Consider the following 17,985-nt stretch of genomic DNA (forward strand, 5'->3'; position numbering starts at 1 on the left):
TCTGCCCAGAACATGGTGCCTGCTTGATAAATACTGAATGAATGAAAATGCATTTGCTTGGATAGGGCAGGACCTCATAAAATAAAAATAGCTTACATTTACAGAGTGCTTCTGATGTGCCAGGCACCATTCTAACTGCTTCACAAGTATGTCACACACATCTCTCACAATCCTATTAAGTAGGGATTAATCCCCAATTAAAAGGTGGGTAAATTGAGGCACGGAGAGGTTACCCAACCCGGCCAAGGTGTGCAGCTAGAAAGTGAAGGAACCCGGGTGAGAACCCAAGCTTTTTCTAGATTCCATACTCTCAACTTCCAGCAAATTCTCTCCTACAGTGAAGCGCAATATGGGGTTCCATTATAGGAACAGATTCAATTGTCCTGCAAAGGGCTTTGTTTTTGTTTCCCGGAGATAGGACGCGCTCTTGTGCCTCCCTCTTCGTGGCTCGTGGGTCCTTTGCTGGGCTTTGGGAAGGGCCTGTGCATGTAGCTGAAGGCCCCGGAGCCTGCGCGTGAAGCCCTGATTAACTTTCGGGCTGCCCAGCCCACGTGCCAGCTCTGCCCGGGTCCGCGGGTTCGCCTCGCCCCCGGCAGGTACCCCCGTCTGGCCCCGCGTCTCCGAGGGCGGCGGGAAGGGGCGGGGCCGGGGGCGGCACCGCTCGCAGAGGCCGCCGCCCTCGCCTCGCGCCCCACTCGCCCGGGTGCCGCCGGCCCGGCTGGAGCTGGAGGGGGCGGGGACTTGGGAGGGGCCGGAGCGCGGCTGCTGGTGCCGTTGCGGGAGAGGGAGGAAGCGGCGCGTCCCCAGGGGCGTGCGCCGGGACCGACCGACCGAGAGCCTGACGGACGTGCGGAGAGAAAGGGTCGAGGACGAGGTCAGTGTCCGGTGGGGACGCGCGCGGCGCTGGGGAAGGAGCGGCAGCTACGGCAGCCGGGAGCCCAGGGCAGGGAGGCGAGGAGGGGCGGCCGGCCCGGCGCCGGCTCCGCTTGGGGTCGGGCCCGAGACCCTTTCCCTTGCCGGGTTGGGCGCGCGGCGAAGCCACCCTGACCGCGGAAAGCTGAGTCCTTGGCGCCCGTCTCACCCGGTCTCCTTTCTTTACAATCAGCGAAAAATAAACACCCGGGAAGGTAAAACAATAGCGGGGCCACCTGGGACGCAGCGCGCGCAGAGCACCCACGTTTGGGGCGGGGGCCGGGGGTGGGACCCAGGAGTCATGGTTCCACCTCGGAGTGAGTCCCTTCTCGATTTGCCTCCGCGGAGGGTGGGGCCACCCGCGGCTCTGGGGCTCAGTAGGAGGCAAAAGGAATTCCCAGGAGTGAAGCGTTTGGTGAAAGTGTTTCAGGAACAATCGGTCTTCCCACAGTTGTCTGGCTCTGGGTAGGGAAACTGAGGCTGAGGGAAATGCAACGACTTGCCCAAGGTCAGAATGCACAGGATGACTCTTCTGGTCCAGGAACGGGACCCAGATGTTCGGACCAGCTCGGCGCTCTGCCTCTCTAGGTTTTGCGGCGGGTATGTTTGCTTTTGATAAATCTCTGTGTTTGTTTTAGAAATCTGCTGGCATTGTGGGACCGCTGCAAGGCTGCCGAACGCCAACTTGCTTCTCGCGTCCTGGGCAGGTCTGGGGCAGTTGGCAGCTCTGACCTACCACCATGGATGGAGACGGACTTTTTGATGAAGAAAGCCAAACAGTCGACGCCAGCCCGGGTGATTTGGCTGTCAGAGGTTTTGACAAAATCCACCCTGTTCCCTCCAGGGAATCCAAATGAGGGAGATTCCAGACACCTTCACTGGGAAGCCAAGGACATTTCTGTATAATCAGTGGATGAAGGGATTTTCTCAGACTCTTTTTTTTAACCCTTTTCTTTGAGGATTAATCCACCACAATCTACACTTCAGTGGAAACCGCAGTGCACACGATGTGGCAGAAGCCTAAAGCCCCTTCTGAATTGGTGTGGACCCTTCCTTTAGCATAGGGAAGTTTCACACAGGCTGCCCCCTCTATCCCCCTCCTGCTGATGTCTTCTCTTTAACCTGTTTCCTCTTCTTAGTTAAATTCTTTTTCCAAAACCATCCTCTGGAGCTATAAGTGGGTCATCAGAAATGAGAGATTAAGAAAGGAGAGATTAAGCCCTGGGAGAAGAGGAAGTGCCCTGTGTTGTGTCTCTTCTCAGCTGCCGACATGAAGTGCTTTTTCCTGGTGCTGAGCTGTCTGGTGGCGCTGGGTAAGTAGCTCTGCTTATCAGTGCGATCGATGTGAAAGTTTAACCTGCCACTGGTTCCTGTAATTCCTTGTGGTTCTTTCCCATTAACGCTAGGCTTTGGGGGACACCAGGAGGCAGCTGGTGTGTGTGTCACAGGTTGGAGGAGAATCCCAAGAGGTCCGTTTCTGACCCAGAATGAATGGTGTATCATTGTTTGCAATCTTTAAGAACAAACATTTGCTGTCCTTGAAGTGTCTGTCACGTATTTTGGGGTGAGGCCTCCCATCTGCATGGGAGGACAGTGTGGATTGTGGGCTAGTAGCTTTTAGTGTTACAAGCATGGATGTTCCAGTGTCATCAATTCCTAATTGGAATTGGCAATACTATCCCCACTATGTTGGGAAAGCTGGTTTGGTGATAATGATGGTGATTTATTTTTGAGGGAGAAGGGTGAGTGGGTAGGACAGGGTGTTGAAGGAATGCTTTGCCCTTTTAACTGGCCTGTAGACTAAGAATGTTTGTGGGCACTAGTCATAGGCTCCTCTCATAAGAAAAGCTCAGAACATAGTTCTGGGAGGAAGAGAGACTGGAGACATTGAAGTTGTCTGGTAGGAGGTGTCTTAGGATTGGTTTTTATGCCCCCGTGGAAGGTCAGAATGCTCAGAGTGGGAAGTGGAAACTGTGGCTCTGATTGGTGAACCCTTTTACCTCTTTTAAGGGCTCCCTCTCCAATACTCATTCATTCGCCTGTTCCAAAATACATTTTGTGCCATTGAGCACCATCTTAAGTATGGTATTTTAGAACACATCTTGGGTCTAGGATACGCTTCCTAGCCAGGATTAGTTGTATCCTATCTCCCCATCTCCTCAAACCTCACACGTGAGCACACAACACCCCCCCCCCCATGGCTTGTTCCTCTGAATTTAGAAGGTATCACTGTTATCAGTGGTTTTTGCCTCTCCAAATCTAGGTGTCTTGCACTTATGGAATTCATGTGATCTGTTGGCAGTGGAGGTTGCCTTCATGCCTTGCCTATACTCTTGCAAGAGAATGTGTGGAAGTCTGGAAAGAGAATGAACTTTGGAGTTAGAGGACCTGAGTTCAAATCTCAGCCTCAACACAATTGATATCCGAGTCTCAGTAAAATGGGGTGATACCTCTGAGGGCTGTCATGACAATGAATGAATATGTTCTAAGCATCTTGACTACCTAGGATAATGTCTGGAACACATAATAAATTGCTAAATCGGTGGTTCTCAAACTTTGGCACACATTGGAATCAATGAGAGAGCCTTTAAAAATCCTGATGTCCATGCCACAAACTCAGACCAGTTAAATCAGATGATTCCCTGGGAGTGGGATCCAGCCATCAGTCTTTTTTTTTTTTTTTTTTTTTTTAGCTCACCCAGGTCATTCCATCCTGGAACTGAGTTTGAGTTCATTAGTGCCAGCCCCCAACCATAGTCTCTTCCTCACTTCTCCAGCCCCACAACCCCCCACCCCCCATCTGGCAGCAAATTTAGTCATTCTTCTGCCCAGTTGTGGGTGGGGGTCCAGTGTCCCTGTGTCTCCTGTGTGTTCAGGTAGTCAAGACGGCAGGTAGTCCTCCATTCACCAGCCCTAAACACTCCATCGGTATTTGTTATACTGAATTTGTCATTCACTTAGTGTCTGGGTTTAAATCAGTAATTAGTGATTCATGTGAAATAAGAGGACACAAACAAGGAAAGACTTCTGGGAAGTTTGGGTGTGGGATGGGGTGTGGCTAAGGCGGGGATGTGGGGGGTGGGAAGGGATAAGTGGAAGGGTAGAGTTGAGGACAGAAAAAAGAACGACCAACGGGAAAACAGGGAAATGTGACATTGGTGCCTTTTGTTTCTTCTGGCTGTTCAAGAAATGCAAGGCTGGCTGCTGGTGCCCTTGCCATGTGCCGTGCGCCTTCTGGGCCTCTCTGGGGAGAGGAGCTCAGGCCCTGGCACCAGGAGTGTCACCCTCTTCCTCCTGCACCCTCCATGCGGGATCATGGAGGAAAATGAGTGTCAGGGTGGCATTAAAAGGGAATGGTGGCAGAAGGCCAGTCATGGGCAAAAGGGGGAAGACTTGGAACTGTGGGCATGCATATTAATCTCTGCCTGATTTTGAACCCCACTGGCAGAACCTCATCTTTTTTCCTCACTTGATGGTTTTCAGCATGGTGCAGGGAGGGGAGCTTTGCTGCCACTTTCTTAACCTTGGAGAAGCAGAAGGTGTTTGGGGAAGGAACAAAACCCACGTTGGGTTCTTATTTACTACCTGGAGTCTGGTGTGGTCTGATGGATGCATTGGCATTCTTGCTGTGCAATGTGAATTAATGTATACTGGAGTGAATGTGTAATGCGAATTTAAAATAGCAAAGAATCCCAAGGTTTTATGCCCATGTGGGTCACACACCTGCAATACAGTCTTGTTGTTTTAGTTTCCTTGCTGCTAAAACAAATACCTTGCAATGGGTTGGCTTAAACAGTGGGAATTTATTGGCTCATTGTTCTGAGGCTAGGATGAGTCCCAAATCAACGGGTCAGCAAGGTGATGCTTTCACCCTGAAGACTGTGGCATTCTTGTGCTAGCTGCTGTGATCTTCAGTCATATGGCAGTACACATGGCGGTGTCTTCTCCTTTCTCCTCTGGGTTCCAATGACTTCGGCTTCTGGCTGCTCCCTGTGGCTTTTCTCTCTCATATCCAATTTCCTTTGCTTATAGTAAGTACTTCAGCCATATTAGACTAAGCCCTGCTCTCGTTAGTTTGGTCACCACTTAACTGATAACTTCTTCAAAGGGCATATTTACAAATGGGTTCACAGCCACAGACCAGGGGTTGGGACCTGAACATATATATATATATATATATATATATATATATATATTTTGTGTGTGTGTGTGTGTGTGTGTGTGTGTGAAACATGATTCAATCCCCAACATTTGTAAAAAGTAGAATAAGTCTAAGTGCTCTGCAAAATGAGACTGATACAGGTGCCAGCCTTCAGAATGGACAATTTGAGTTAGAAAACCTGTGACAGTATGTGAGGGGAGTATGCAGGGTAAATCTTGACGCGTTTGCAACTCTCTCGACATCACTAGAGCTGTGCTTTTCTGCTCCCTTCCTTGGCCAGTGTCTAGAATTTGTATCAGGTTCCTTTTTCTGCCTCTCTGGACACTGATTCCTGCTCTTGTCCCTGTCCTGCTAAAGCTATGTGGCTTTGTATCTGCCCTCTTGACCACTGTGTCTTGTTTCCTCTTTCGCAGCCCCCCCACACAACCTGGGAGCCATTGGCTGCCATGGCCACCCTTTTCCACTTCCAGAGCCTCCGTAGCCTCTAGCCGAGGCCTGGTTTGTCCAGGAAGATAAAGTCTCCACTACTGAGTGTGGGGTAGAACTGGAGAAGTGGGAGATAGCAGAGACATTTGGGGCAAGTGTGGATGTGGCATGAGTGTGGAAAATGGTACAAATGTGAAAAAGAGGGGATGAGGATGGAGAGGAGAAGGTTGTTGGGCTGTGCCTGGGAGCAGCCTGTGTGAATGACAGTGACATGGAAAGACAACAGTAACATAGGAGAGACAGAGTAGGATTTGTGTCTGCAAGAACAGAAAGGGAAAGCTCAGGGAAGATGAATATATGGTTTAGACACATAAAGCAAATTTCGATTTTGCGTGGTTCATGAAGATTTATGCCTCCCAGACCAGCACTGATGTTGCAGACAAGATGAAATGGCTTTAAAAGTGTTTGTTAGCTGTGAAAAATGTTGGTGACTGAGACATCTCTAGATCAACACAGGAGAAACCTGAAGATTGCTAAAGATATTTGCATTTTCCTCCAGTAGAGAGAAACTCATTTGTAGAGTTTGGGAAGTCTTTTGTTTGATGAGGAGGTGATCACTTACTTCCCAGTTAGTTGGGGAAGACTTCTTAGGGGGAGAGGCCAGATGGTGCTTCCAAAAAGATTGAAAGAAACTTTGATGTACTGTTGAGTGAGCTCAGAGGTAGGACTGAGGCGATCGAAGGCAGAATAGAAAGGAAGGAGACAGAGGAGAGAAGTGGTGTGGTTTGGGTGATCAGGGAAGTGGTTCTGAAGGAGGAAGGGGAGGATTGTGATTTATGGATGACCTGCCCCCATGGTTGTCCCAGACGTAGTGAATTTCCCTTTCCTGGGGACCATTTGATAAGGGTGCTGGAGAAAGGAATTCTTTCCAGGAGGACTAGACCAGCTAGGATGGCCTTTAACTGTGAGAATCGTTGAGCCATCCCTGGACACCCAGGGCTGTGTTAAGAGGTTTCTGTCTCCTGCATTTGTCATTGCAGCAAGAGAAGGATAACAATAATACAGCTCTCCTAACTCTAGCCCTTATTGTGAGCCAAACCCTATCTTATTCAGTCCTCAAAACAATCCTGCAGGGTAAATACTTTGTATTATTGCCTTTTTTATAGATGGGGAAATTGAGGTCCAGGGAGATTAAGTAACTTGCCTAAGGTAGATTACTATATTAGGTTGATATGGCGCTCCCTGATGTTAGGGACCCTGGCTCCTTCCAGCTCGTTCCATGTACATGGCCTCCTTTCCCAAGGTCATCTCATGGTCCAAGGTGGCTGTCCTGGCTCCAGCTATCAGGAAAGAGGAAAAGAGGTGGTGAAGGGGAGGCCTTCTTAATTTAAGGATACTTCTGGAAGTGGCACTCATCACTTCTGCTTATATCCCCACTGGCTGGAACTTGGTTACATGACCCTGCTTAGCTGAAAGAGAGGCTGGGAAATGCTTGCCTTATTCTGGGTGACCATGTGCCCAGCTAAAAGCTAGGCGTTCCTTCCATTATTGTAGGGGAAGGAGAGAACAGATTTTGAGGAACAGTTACTAGTCTCTGCCATAGTCACATAACCAGTAAGGGACAGAGCAGGCGACAGGCTTTAAAACCAGGACCATTTGGTTCCAAATCCTATGTTCTTTCACCTAACAAGCTGCCCCTCGGTAAGTGTGAGTTCCAGCCCCGGGACTCCAAGGAGCCTTTTTTGGGAAGGTGTGAGCTACATGAACCCATAGTTTTTATACGGAAAGCAACATAAATCAGCATGTAAACACTCAATGTTCAGGGTTTAAAAGTAAATACTGTAATGTTTATGCTGCTTATTATGTGCCATCGATAAGATGAGGAAATTCAAGGCTCGGGGATAGTAAGTAATTTCGCTCAAAGGAAAAAGAGCTAGAAATTGGCAGAATCTGAGTTTAAAACCACTTTGTTTGATTGTAGAGCCCGAGTCCTTACTCAGGTTACCAAACAGGAGTTCTTAACCTTTTTATTGCCATAGGTCCTTTTGGCAGTCTGGTGAAGCCTCTAGAACCCTTCTTAGCATGTTTTTAAATGTGTAAAATAAAATACATAAGATGATAAGGGAAATTTATTTTATTGAAATACAGCTATCAAATTTGTGATATAGCAATATGTTTCTTTAATAACACATTAAATAAGATCTCACAGCAGGTCTAACAATTACTGTTATTTTGAAGTGGTGATGAGTGTAAATGGTATTTTGAGGTGTCTGCATCAGCTGTGATGTGATATGAAAGTATGTGTGATTTCTGAGGTGGAAAGTCACAGGTACTGGAAATGCTACTTGTTGGTTGCCAACATTCATAATTAAAGGAATCGTTAAAGCTCAGTAGGAGGTTAGTAAACATAAAGATTTCATTTTTTCCCAAGTTCACATGGATCCCTGCAAAGTAAGGTGTAGGTGGTGGTTTGGGGGAAAGGCATTGTGGGAGAGGACATCTACTGGGCTTTCCACGCTGGGCAGGATTTGGATGGGGAGGACACTGCATTCCTAGTCAGCGTCCTAACAGTGCACCCGTGGCAGCACTCGTGGTGCTTTAAAGACTGGAGAAAAAGACAGCCAGTGGTTTTAAGGACTGTGCTAGTTTGGTGACATTTATGTCCCGCCAAAAGCCATATTCTTTGATGCAGTCTTGTGGGGGCAGATGTATTAGTGTTGATTAGATTGGAATTCTGTGATTGAGTGTTTCCATGGAGATGCGACCCACCCAATTGTAGGTGAATAACTGATTGGATAATTTCCATGAAGGTGTGGCCCTGCCCATTCAGCATGGGCCTTGATTAGCTTACTAGAGCCCTATATAACTGCTCGGACAGAAGGAGCTCGAAGCTTCAGCCAAGACAGAGCAACTGAGAGTGACGTTTTGAAGAGGGGCTGCAGCTAAGAGAGGACAAAATGCCCCAAGAGCAACACTTTGGAGAACACCATTTTGAAACACAACCTGGGAGCAAGTGGACACCAGCGTGCCTTCCAAGCTAACAGGTTTTCCAGACACCAATGGCCATCCTTCAGTGAAGGTACCCGACTGTTGATGAGTTACCTTGGATACTTTGTGGCCTTAAGACTGTAACTTTGTAACTAAATAAACCCCTTTATAAAAGCCAATCCATTTCTGGTGTTTTGCATCCAGGTAGCATTAGCAAACCCGAACTAGGACCATCCCAGGGGGGATGTTGCCGGACCCAGAGAATTGACTTAGATTACAGTGAGTTTGCCACCTAGGCTTGGACTTTTATTTTCCGGAGCTCAGGCAGACCATTTCCACTGGCCCAGGCCAGGGAACTAGAGGATGTAGCTCCAGTTGCAGTTGTCCCATGGTCCTCAGCTTTGGGCACTCTGGGCATCTTGAGTTATGGTTCCTTAGTGAATAGTTTTAGGTTCTTTTGGGAGTGTCCTCAGTTGCCATTATTGGATACCTGATTTTCTACTGCTTCAAAGTGAGCACCACTCTTCCTTGTAAAGGGAAGGTTTTTAACTTACAGAAAATTATGACACCTGCATGTGAATGCCCCACCCTGATTTTCAAAGAAATAAGTGGTTGCATCAAAATCAAGCTTATATATGTAGAAAATCACATGCTGCCAAATTCCCTCACCAAGAGCCCTTTATTAAGTGACTAATCGGGGGCCTCAGTGGCAGGCACTTAAAGACTGTGACAACGAGCCTCCCTTAACTGGAATCCTTAGTTAAGTGGGATTTTGTTTTTATGTTTGCACTCCACTTTCAGAAGGGCAAAAATCACAAGATGTAGTAGCAAGAATTTTTTCTAGAAATGAGCTTCCAAGCAATTGTCAGCCCAGTCTTTACATCTTGCACATTTATAATTATAGTAGCAGAAGAGAATCGGGAGCCTGGGGCACTGCAACATCCCGAATCAAAGATTAAATTATATTAACTCTACCCAGGCTGGAAAGTGGTCAGATGTATTTTGAAAGGCTTTAGAATAGGCTTTATAATAATGAGAGTTGAAGCAAAGTTAACCCTCTATTAACTCTCTAATTAAATTCACTGAAATATCCTATTCCCTGGCATCCAAGTGAACATAACCGTGGTTCCTGCCCTCTAAGGGGTGGAAATCTAAGGCCAGCAGTAAAACAAACGGTGAATCAGTTTCAAATGGACAGGAAGACACTGACATATGTGTCTACTGGGAGAGGGGAGGCAAAGCAAGTTTGTCCTTTTTCAGTTTAGTAGGAGTGAAGGGTGTTTTTTCTCTGGGAGACAGGTGAGGTTGGTGTAGCTTGCAAGTGGTCAATCTGGAAAGGCCTCCTGGAAAAGCTGGCATTTTAGGCACATTTAAAGTAACAGAAGAGTGATGTTCTGGCAGAGTTGCAGGGTGGAGAACACCCTTAGCACATCAGAGTGCTTTGAGAAGACTTCTAAAGCCATGGAGAAGCTTGAGTGTCCATGGGTGGGGGCCCAAAGGTGGTGGTTGGTAGGAATTGGAGCAGTCACGTCGGTGTGAGGGCCAGGGATTTGGGCCAGAGGCAGATGGAAGATACCAGAGAGCTGTAAGTGGGTGTCCTGGAGGACCACTCGGGGACAAGATTCCCAGCAGAGAATCATGCAAGTTTCCCAGTGTTGCTAGGAGAAGTGGTCAGGGAAGGTGATTGGCATTTTCTGAGGGTGGGGAGTCCAGAGATGTACCTAAGGGGGAGCTTTTGTGTATCCATCACGACATAACCAGAGCAAACACATTCTGACTGCGGACTCAAAGAACTTAGTTCTCAGTCTTCTAGTGATGCCTTCCTCTCATCACCTTTCAGGTCGCCCTCCCCCAGCTTGGGCTTCCCTTTATTAAAACAGGAAAAAAAAAAATATGTAACCAGTTGCATGTTCTGACTTTGATTTTTTTGATGCAGTAGAGTTTGGTCAGGCTTGCCTTAAGTTGTTGTTTTTGTGTAATTAATTCTGTTTTTATTGGAAACACTGTTTTCTGATATTCCTGAGTACAGTGTGGTGCCTCCTGCTTTGTGTCTGCACTGAGGACCTGGTCTGTGCTCCCCGCAGGGCCCTGATCACCCCTGTGCCTTTGGTGGTCATGATGCCAAGCCATGAGCCCAGGGCAGGCTTCTGACTTTCACTCCTCAAGGGCTTATTTTAACCTCTCTCCCACCCCAAAAGTGCCACATTGTGAAATCTTTTGTCTCCCAGACAGACACCATTTATTAAGTAGTAATTAATCTGCTTTTCCTACGTGATAACCAGTATGATCGTTCACACTTGAGATAATTCAGCTCCAAAGCAAGAAGAGTTTGGTGCTCCGGGTTGCTAATGTTTCCTAAAGCACACACTTAGCCTCACCGGTTAGGGATCTCAGCCCTGCATTTGCAATTTATGGAGTGTCTTTATTGTTCTGATGTTTGAAATCTCGCAGGTGGCCAGCTCCTGGACCCCAAGGAGCCCTAGGGACCTTGGATCCCCTAGCTGGTGTTTGCCCATTAATGGTGGATTGGTGACCTTGCTTGACTTTGCTCAGAAAGACTTTCAGTAGGAAGAGAAACTGGAGACTTGAAGTTGAGCAATGGCCTTTTGCTACAGGTCAAACCACACCTACCCTATCCTGGCCAGGTACAGGCTGTGCTTTTTTTTTTTTTTTTAAGACTTCCAGGGAAGGAAATTTCACAATCTGTTAGGTGTACCACCCCTGTCAAGAAATCTTGATTTTTCACTGAAGAATTGATTTGAATTAAGTAATAATTTAAGTCAGCAAATAAAATGCCTCTGGGTAAAGTTATACAAAAAAAAAAAAAGGTGATGAAATACTGACTTCAGTATTAGAAGGTGGCTTATATCTGTTTGCTTTATTTTTGAATTTTAATTTTTTGAGAGGTAACATGTGAATAATAGTCCTGTTGTTAAAAATCCAAACAATGCAGAAATACGGAGTGTTAACTGAAAGTTCTCTACTCTGTCTCATGCTTCTTAGTGAGTTTGATATATGTTCTTTACGGTTTACTATATAGTCTTCCAGACCCTTTTCTATAAATATATATGCATATACTCACACAAAAATATATTTTTTTCTTACATAAATGGAATCATACAAAACATATTGTTCAGCAATTTAATTTTTTAGGATAATTTACTTCATTGTTTTTTCAGGCCTAATTTTATGGCCATATCAGAACTGATGTCTTTATTTTATAGCTAGTTGAGGCTGTAATTTGTGAAAGCATTGAGGAGTAGTGTGCCTCACTCAATGGTCATATAACAGAATAATTTTGCCTTGCTGTATCAGGAGAGTAAGAGTCATAATAAAAACACTGCCCTTAAATTTTAATGTACTTAATGAGAATAATTGGCTTGCTTTTCTGGGTGTTTTCTCCAGAAAACACATAAATTTAACAAATTAAGCACTCACACATTTTATCGACTATTTCAGTTATGATTTTGAACTTATGTTGCATTAAAATGAGGCCTATTTAAAATTTGTTAAGAGGACAACCATGAATATTTGGTTTTGTCTGATTCAGTCAAGTGTTCTGGTTTTTTCATAGACTAGGAAAAAATGAGAAGTTTTCCTGCATTTCCAGATGATTCCTCCATTTCGAATGAACTGGACTAGAATGACTTCTAAGGTTGCTTGCTACCAGCTCAACATTTAAGACTTTAACCCAGAAGAAGAGCAGTTTTTCCCTCTAGCCCTGCAGTAGCAGCTATTGCTATAAAAGGATTATCATTTCAAAGTGCTTGGTTACTTCTCAAGGTCACTGGTATGACTTTCTCTAAAACCTCAGGAGCAAAAAGCAGGTTTCTTGGATGGTTCACCTTTAGACCTGATTTTTAAAATAGTTGCTATTTTGGAGGAATGGTTGTTGGATTCACATGTCCTAGTTAACTCGTAAACATCGGGGTTTGACCTGCTACCACCGATTCTGAGACCACTGGCGGTAACTCTTGTTCTTTTGGAATCTACTTATAATTCTTTACTAAAAAAGGTTTTTCATGCATTCATTCAACAAATATTTGCATGCCTACTACAATCACCCATTGTTCTGTTATCTCAAATACTGTAGAATTGAAAGTAAAAATCGTGAACATTTAAATAGTTAACCAATCTAATATACATTTTAAATCATTAATAAATAGAAAGATTAATTTAAAATTTGACTTTGGGGAACTGTTTTTTTAATCCTTAAGGATAGTCTTTTTTTGTTACTACTTAGCATCTTTTCTTCCTGTTTTGTTCTTGCATCTAGTAGCCTTAAATTACAAATCCTCTGGGCAGCCCCTGTGAAGAGACTTTTAGGAGTGAGACAGTGAATGCCAGTGAAGGGGGAGATTGCAGAGGTGAAGGAGGAAGGCAGTAAGGGCAAATTCTTTCTCTTGAAAATAGGCAGTTTTTATATTCCGAGCCCTGGATATGTAAACTGACCTCACTAACTGCTGGGGATGTTGTCTGTCTATGGGAATTGGGAATTTGATACTTAGCTCTGAATTTCTGGGAAGCCAGAACAAAAGAGAAATAGAAAAATCCCATACTTTCCATCAGATACTAAGTTTTCTCCTGAGGGCCCTTATGTGGCAGGGTGAGGGGAGCGTGTGAGAGAGAGAGAGAGTTGTTGGTGATGTGGATTTCATCCTCACATCTTATACTCTGCCTTCCTCACTCCCTGCGTATCCTTGGAGCTAAGGGGGAGGAGGCTCTGGGGACAAGCCCAGGGTCCTTAATGGATGCTGCTCTCTCACTTGGAGTGGTGCGGTTTTCTTCTGGTAGGTACATTGTGGTTAACCCCGGGAAGGTATTCATCTGCATTTTTCTCATGTGTTCTTCTTGACCTCACAAGTGACCAGGTGCTTCTCTCTTCTTCCTAAATATCCTAAGTCCACAGGCCCACCGTGCCGTGTGGAAATTTCCATAGCCCCGAAGCAGGAGCTGCTGCTCTCAGGAGCCTCTGCACAGGGCGATGCTTCTATCCAGAAGCCTTTATGGTTTTCCTAATCGGGTTTGTTTGGCAGTGGTTTTGTATTGGTTTGGAGATGGTTGATCTGCAGGGAATTCTGCCTCACAGACGAACACTTTTGTCAGTTTATTAGAGGAGTGATTGTGCAGATACATTCGTTAACATATGCCAGGCTTACCTGACTTTTATGACATTATTTAAAGATGATTTGCTGAACAGTTTCAAAACGTTTTCTCATGTTTCACCATGAAAGATAGTTTGCTGAAGAGTTTTGCAGCCTGTCTGCTGATATTTCATTACAAAGCAAGATCCCATTCTTCTCCCCCAGCTTCTCCTCCAGTCCTTTCTCCTTCCTTGTCTCAGAATGGGCTAATTGCCCCCAGCTGGGTGCTCTGGCACTTCTCTGGCTGGAAGGAGCTGCACCCACAACTCCTTTCTCCCTCTCGCATCAAGAAGTCAGCTCTTCTGAGCAGCTCACTTGAGCAGTACTTCTAGAAGGGGGAAAGTAGATCAACACCTAATGTGCCTCTAAACTTTAATTTATTTTGGAAGAGTCTTTATGGATCTCATATTTAATCTTTTTATTTTAAAAATGAATTATTCTGCAGGTGAGGGGAAAAAAAAACGGGATGGACCAGGTGGAGGGAGAGAGCAGGAGGGGGACTGAAAAATGCCCCTAACGGAAGATAAGAGACTCCGGTATATGTCATCTATATTTTAGTTAAAACATTACCCAATAAAAACATTTTCCTTCCCATCACAGAAGAGCCGTAATGCCCCATATTTGGAAATCTGGGAGAGCCAGGCCTCATTTGAGGATAAGGCCAGATTCAAGCTCTGCTTTGGGGGAAAGTAAGTACATATGAGTTCTAGAGGGCTGTGGTATTTATCGTGAATATATGATTACTGTGTGTCTCCTTGTCATAATTTATTCAACAGCCCCTGATGTCCTGGAGCTGGTGTGGTGCCCATCAGAAATCTGACTCTTGTTTTCTTCTGTGTATTTTCCCTTTTGCAAATGTGTAGACTTTCAGCTTTAATCATGTAGGCTTTTAATCTGTGATCTGTAATGGGGGTGACTGAAGTCACGTGAAGGATTTTAAGTAACTAATCTCTGAAGACATTCAGAGCATAATCTTCCCTAGCCAGTGAGCATCCTGCCTGCATCTGAGAGATTTGCCAGGATCTGCCAGGGAGGCAGGATGGGAACCTTGGCATCCATCGGAAAGACCGGGTGTCCTCCCTGTTGACGACAGGTTTTTGTTTGTTTCTGGCATAGGGACAGGGCCTGCTGATCATTTGCCATGTCAGGAGAGCTCAAGACTCTCCATGAATGTGACCAGTGTGTTTCCAAATCTCTCTGCTGGTACAGAGAACAGTGACAGGCCAGACATGGCTGAAGATGCCGTCCAGGCTCATTGACGTCTCTGAGTGTGGGTCCTGGACTCGCTCTTAGGGGGACGTTGCAAAATAGATATGAGGCCTGCTGCTCTGTGGCCTTCACTGGCATTTTTCTTTAAATTACATCTGGTTTATCAAAAGATCAGGGTTGCAGGATCTAAAATTTTCATGTGCTTTTCTTATAATTTGAAAACGACTTCATATACATGCCATCTATTTCTAAATTGGATTACAGTTGTCTGTCAAGTTTTCATTTCCTTATTTTTTAATTTTCACCCACCTTTTGGCTTTAGCACAGGTACCTGCTACCAAAAGAGTTCTGCAAAAGAATTTGGAGGATATTATTCTAAGTGTTGCCTTTGATGCTTTTTCTTAATATGATGATAAAATCCCACTGTAGACTAATGAGGAGGAATTAGTAAGATGTCTGAATTGCCAAATATTTTTCAAGAACTTCACTATTATTACTTTTAAGTAAATACTGTAACTCAGACTAGGCTAATAGACTGCCTAATAAAGGTCCTTGGGGGATCCTGTTTTAATAGAGAAATAAGAATGATTTGCAATTAGCAAACCAATTGTTTATGTAAATGCCGTTTCGGAAATACTAGATTGTACTTGAAAATGGCTTCTTCTCTTAAGTATTTTAAATAGTCCCCATGATACCCTGTGTATGCCCGTAGTTTATATGCTGTATAAAGACCCATTTTAACTCAGCCTTATCAGCAATATCAGAAGTTCCAAGTTAGAGAAGTTTATCCCCAATACTAGTTAGATCATTCTGTCAGATGCTTTCACGGCACCTGCACTTTTCCATTGTAACAGGAATTAATAAATTTAACAAATATTTAATGTGTCTCTTCTATGTGGTTGGCAATGTATTAAATGGAGGGGACACTTTGTGTTCACAAGTATCATCCTTGTGTAGTGATGGACTAGCAAAGAAGTCAAGCAGTGAAACAAATAAATACATGTATTTATTATGTAGTCATTACAGTAGTGAAGCTAGACTGTACATTGTTTTTATAGCTAATGGTTTAATGCACCAGACTGTAAGTTCCATCAGGACAGAAATTACATCTGCATTGTTTGTTGTTGTGTCCTAAGCCCCTCCTTAGCCTGTTGCCTGACATAGAGTAAGTAATAAGTTGAACTGTATGGCATTGTTGTTTTTGTAGGTCAAAAATGGTTGTATATCGGTAGTGTCATCTGGTTCAACTTAATAGTTGCTTGGTCAGTATGTCCTGATGTTGAATGCATATCGTAATAAGTGAGGCCTTCCAGTAAGCTGTGTTTAACAGTTTTCTCTAGCCAAGGAAATGTTGGCTATGGTATTTGAAAAGGAATTTCAAAACTTTAAATAGCTAGAACTTGGGGACCTGCGAAATAGACATTTGACATCCTAAGACTTTAGAGCCTCCCACTCAATGCATTTTCTATAGATACAGTGGTTGGTACATTTCCTAGCCCAGGCGGAGGCCTGTGTGTTTGGGTCAGTAGCCAGAAATTCTGGGTTAGTGTTCTGGAAAGCTCAGGTGGGAGGCTGGGATAGGAGCAGGGTGGCCTGAAGAGGAGAAAGGAGAGAGAAATATCAACACAGCTGAAGGAGTCAGAGCATGAGTGAAGGGAACACTTGTTTTCCAGCCCAGACCTCCTGTTTGTGTGTTGAGTCCTCAGATTTGTGTGTGCCCACCATGTGCTCAGTTATTTGCTGGGCTCTGACCTTCCTGATCCTGAGCCTCCTTTGAGCCTGGAGCTTCTCCCTAAGGGGTTGTGGTTGGACTGTGGACTGCTTGCCCATGGAGTGAGGCTGGACTGAGGAGAAGGCTCCAGCTGGCCTGTTGGGAGGAGTCCAGTGTTCTGGACTGAGGCCTGCTCCCTGTCTGTGGAACCGGGAGCTGGGCCCAGGCGAAAGCTTGGAACCAGAGCTTCCTAAACCTTCTCTGCTAAGAACCTCTTGCATCTGTTTGGATTTCATGGCTCTCTTTCCAGGCTCTCTTTCCAGTTTCTATGCACATATGTTCAATTGTGCTACCCTATTATAATGCTCACTATTTTCTCACATCCACAGGATAATGTCTAGGTCAGCTCTATTGCGCAGCTTTTGTTGAGCATCCTTATGTGCCAGCATAGGAAGGGGGTGGCAAGTGAGGGGAAACATAAATGTGACATTGGTCCCTGCCTGTGGCAGCATGGTTGGCTGCCTACACAGCAGCCATTCTTTCTCCTTGCTGCTGGCAGAGCCCCAGCTAGATTGGGTGCCCACCCCTCCATCACATGACTCAAGGAAAGGTGACCCTGCTTCCAGGTCTGGGGTATACACTGACTGATCTAAACCAGCAGTGGAAGCCCATTCCCTATGCCAGTAATTGGTTTAGAAATGGACATGAGACCCAGTTTTGGCCAGTATGTGAGGAGAAATCTGCTGTGAGCAAGGATTCTGGGAAGAACATCTTTCCTTAAAAGAAACTCAGAAGAAGGTATAGCTCCTTTCCCCACTAGATTCTTGGAAATGAGGCAGCTGTCTTGCCACCAGGAGGAAAGCAAGTCTGCTGAGGCCATCATAGGGAAAAAGATGGGACGCAACCAGGGTTCTTGATGACTGAGCCACTGAAAACTGAGCAGTTCTACCCCTGTACTTTTTGTCCTCATTGTTTTTGTCCTCATTGAGTTGGTATTTTCTACTTCTCATAGTAGAAGGCAGCATATATGGTAATGCTCCCTCAAAGGAGCATAAAATAGGATTTATTCTTAGAAAACAGTACAATTCGGAGTATCATCAAAAAGCATAGTATTCAGAGCCAGTGTTTAGCATTGTGGAAAGCTAGAAAGGAGTATGTTGGACGAAAGATTTGAGTGAAGAGATTGTATTTGGAATTGGTCCTGCAGTAGGATTAGGATTTGCATAGGAAGAACAGAAGGGCTTTCCAAGGAGAGGGAGTGGCATGAGCAAACCTGTGGAGACGAGGGGGACACTGATGAGAACAACGAGATTATTTCCTGACTAATTCCAAAGGTCTTTCTAGAGCATTTCACATTGCAGGCGGCTCAGACTTGATTTACTCAGTGGGGAAGCATTGTGGGCCCTTGAGCCAGGGAGAAACTCAAGAAAGTG

General features: G+C 45.1%; 1 protein-coding gene across 3 annotated transcripts in view; it reads left to right on the plus strand.

Moving 5' to 3' along the window:
* Positions 1 to 788: 788 nt before the first annotated feature.
* IGSF3 (immunoglobulin superfamily member 3) overlaps positions 789 to 17,985 on the plus strand; it is a 109,454-nt gene continuing 92,257 nt past the window's right edge. For 2 of the 3 annotated variants that reach the window (XM_037826278.1, XM_037826280.1), the window contains exons 1-2: positions 789 to 874; positions 1,551 to 2,225. In XM_037826278.1, coding sequence (XP_037682206.1) covers positions 2,183 to 2,225 — 43 coding nt within the window. In that variant the 5' untranslated portion in view covers positions 789 to 874; positions 1,551 to 2,182. Of the gene's footprint in view, positions 875 to 1,030; positions 1,128 to 1,550; positions 2,226 to 17,985 lie in introns of those variants that run through there. The other variant, XM_037826279.1, reaches the window with a different exon arrangement.

The sequence above is a fragment of the Choloepus didactylus genome, chromosome 2, assembly GCF_015220235.1.
Source record: "Choloepus didactylus isolate mChoDid1 chromosome 2, mChoDid1.pri, whole genome shotgun sequence".
NCBI classification, from domain to species: domain Eukaryota; kingdom Metazoa; phylum Chordata; class Mammalia; order Pilosa; family Megalonychidae; genus Choloepus; species Choloepus didactylus.